This window comes from Neophocaena asiaeorientalis, unplaced genomic scaffold, assembly GCF_003031525.2.
Source record: "Neophocaena asiaeorientalis asiaeorientalis breed wild unplaced genomic scaffold, Neophocaena_asiaeorientalis_V1.1 scaffold391, whole genome shotgun sequence".
Lineage (NCBI taxonomy): Eukaryota > Metazoa > Chordata > Mammalia > Artiodactyla > Phocoenidae > Neophocaena > Neophocaena asiaeorientalis.
This window is the reverse complement of record NW_020174056.1, coordinates 2,391,355-2,394,545: the sequence shown is the minus strand read 5'-3', so window position 1 is coordinate 2,394,545 and position 3,191 is coordinate 2,391,355. Positions and strand designations below refer to the sequence as shown.

Genomic DNA, 3,191 nt, shown 5'->3' with positions numbered 1-3,191 from the left:
AAGCTCCCAACTGTTTTTTTTAAAGATGCATAAATTAAAACTTTAAAGATTTAATAATTTACTGAAGTCAGAAAAATTAAATTTCAATATATTAACTCTAAAAACCTAGAAGTCCCAGAAATTACATTTTAAAGGATTTAGAAAGAATTCCTTATAAAAGGATTTACTATTACATTCTTTGTTAAACTAAACTGTGACTGGGAAGACTTGTACTATCATTTTACACCCCTGGCACAGTGCCTTGATAAAGTAGTCAGCAGTAGCACATGAAATCATGGATAAATGAGAGATACATATCCACTCTTATCCAAAGGTAGCAAATAGCCCCGTATTTCCTATTTAATGGAAAGCAGTTTCTTCTGTAATTCTTTGGAGCAATAAGCCTTTAGACCCCTGTGTCTCCCATTTAAAGAAGAGCCATTTGTGCCTTTGTCCTAATATCTCTCAGTACTTGTCAGGAGTTAAAATGCTGGCTGAATCACGGTAGGACTCATATGAATGCAGTTAAAAATGTCTCAGGAGGTGGTTTACTCTGGTTTGTTCTTTCACATCTCAAATTTGCTTGGCTGGTCACAGTTCGGCAGGTAGAAATGAGTTAAGAATTTTAGAACTCACGATAATTTTGACCAGAAGTAGATTAAGATCACTGCTGTAGAGTATGAGAGAAAAACCCAGACCAGCTGTCTTTCCCAAGATGGCTGCAATGAGCGTTGGAAGAAGAGACAAAATCCATCCTATAAGGGGAGGGAGAAGAGAACTAGATTGCTTCATAACACTCAAAACCTGTACTCAATAAAATGCACCGGAGGTTCTAAATTAAACACTAAGACAACTCCTGAATTTAAAATGTAAAAAAAGGAAATCTTAGGGCTTCCCTGGTGGCCCAGTGGTTGAGAGTCCGCCTGCCGATTCAGGGGACACGAGTTCGTGCCCCGGTCCGGGAAGATCCCACATGCCGCGGAGCGGCTGGGCCCGTGAGCCATGGCCGCTGAGCCTGCGCTCCGCAACGGGAGAGGCCACAACAGTGAGAGGCCCGCGTACCGCAAAAAAAAAAAAAAAAAAAAAAAGGAAATCCTGAGCAATAGGTAACTTGTAATTAAGAATCTTCGAGTTAGTATTTGTAAGAAGTAGGCTAACATAGGGGGTACAAGGTCATGGGGACACAACTTTGTCAGTTAGCGCAAGAATACTCATCTTTTCACTCACTTCTTTCAAAAGCCAAGAGGAAGGTAGAATACTATATATCATGTTCTTTCCTGAGCAAGGAACTAATGCCATTTTGGGAAACTGACAAATCGCTAAATTGAAAGGTATCCCCTGAGACAATAAAGCAAGCAGTTCCAGTCAGAAAAATGGCGGGGGTGGGGTGGGGTGGTGGGAGGGACTTGAAATCCAGCCAGTGGCATTTTAACTGCAGCTGAGAGAGGTGTGGGCATGTGTAGTTTACTCATTTGTGGAATTTCTGCTTCTTGATGTTAAAAGATTGTTCCTTACTCAATGGTGATTAGCCAAAACATGAGAACAAAAACAATGCGCCCCTATCAATTTCCTCTTTAGTGCGGAGTGCCCTTGGGGGCCAAATGCCTTGTTAAGACAAACGGCTCAGGTGGCGTTCTGAGAGTTCACAGGCCTGAATAGTTGAAGACCCCGCCTCCCGATCCCTTCCCATCCCAAAAGAATGGAATTAATGCTAACACCTCAAACTGTTCATGCAAGGTCAAGGTTGATTCAAATACTACCTCTCCTCCACAAATGGAACCCAATTCATCAATACAGGCCTACCAGGAAATTGCAAAACAGGAGGCTAAGTTTCCTGCAGTGTCTTCCCTAGATTCTTAGATTTTTTTTTTAATTGTTGGTTTTAATAGTTTGGCTGTGTTTCTTCTATAACCTGGGTCACCACGGTTGCTGATTCAACCCCAGTAAGGAGGAGAAGAAAGAAGCAGGGGTCTCGCTCAGAACCCAGGAGGCATTCTCCCCTTTTACTGAAGGCTGGCCAGACTCTCGCTGATTATGAGCTCAGTTTAGAAGCCGCAGTGCAAGGGCCTCCCGCTCTAGCCTAGACCACAGAGATCAATGGCTTACAGCTGCGCGCCAGGGCGCCTGGCTATCTCCCAATTGAGGGCTGGGTGCAGGGAATCGAAAGTTAAGGAACCTCGAGTAGTCAGCACCACGGGGTGCCCACGCAACCACCGCCCCCCCCACCCCACCCCCCAGAGACCTCTGCCTCAGCTCTTCCTGAGAGATGGGGGGGCTGGACAAGGGGCTGCCTTTCCATTCTAACGTTTTAGGCTGGTGTGCTCTGACTTGCAGAGCCGTGGGGGTCTATGGAGAAAGGTGCATCTAATAAGTGTTGGAGAAATAACCCACCTGGCCCAGGCCACCCCGTTGCTGACTTCGCCACTTTGGGAATTTCTACCTAAGCAAAGCATCCAGACCTAACATGAGCTCACCCTAAAACCCCGAGGGCGGTCAAGGACAAGGCCGAAGTGTGCAAACCCAAGTCGTGCGCTGCTGTTTCAGAATGGGTTAGTATGAGAGCCGTCTAGCTAGGCCTGTTTTGGTGACTGACTCCGCCAGTAGAGGAGAAAGCCGGACTTCACCACGAATGTCCCAGGCCTGCTGAAACGAACGCCCCACGGGGCTGGCGCCGCAGGGTCCCTCCGGGCGCCGGCCGCGTGGGCGCGTCCCGGGCTGCCCACCCGCCCCGGGTCCCCGCGCCCGCCGCGCTCACCCAGCCGCCGTTCGCCATCAGCCAGGCGCGGTGCCGTCCGGAGAGCTGAGCACACAGCAAGGCCACCAGGAACCGGCAGTCTCTGCTAACGTCTTCATTCTCCGTCTTCTTCCGCCTACGGACCTCCCGCGGCGGCCTCTCCAGCAGCGTCCCCGCGAAGGTCACGAGCGCTGCCACGAGGCCCCAGCTGGGGTCACCACGGTTGTTGGCGAGCAGCTCCTGCGCCGTCCAGGCCACCATCTCGACGCGGTTCCCGCGGAAGCCGCGGTATTGCGACAAGAAGTGCAGGTTGGTCTTCTGTTTCCAGGCGGCCACGGGCGCAGCACGGCGGCCTCAGGCGTGGACGGCGCCCGCACGGGGGTGCCGGGCTCGCGGGAGCAGTACTCCAGGTAGTCCCTCAGCAGCTTGGCTGTGCGCTCCCTGAACGCGTCCCCCGTGACTCCGCCTCTGCCGGGGC

At 50.4% G+C, this 3,191-nt stretch overlaps 1 protein-coding gene across 1 annotated transcript in view; it reads right to left on the bottom strand.

The window, feature by feature from the left end:
- Positions 1 to 570: 570 nt before the first annotated feature.
- BCL2L10 (BCL2 like 10) overlaps positions 571 to 3,191 on the bottom strand; it is a 4,319-nt gene continuing 1,698 nt past the window's right edge. The window contains 4 exon segments of the mRNA XM_024754315.1: positions 571 to 734; positions 2,604 to 2,728; positions 2,730 to 3,051; positions 3,054 to 3,181. Coding sequence (XP_024610083.1) covers positions 571 to 734; positions 2,604 to 2,728; positions 2,730 to 3,051; positions 3,054 to 3,181 — 739 coding nt within the window.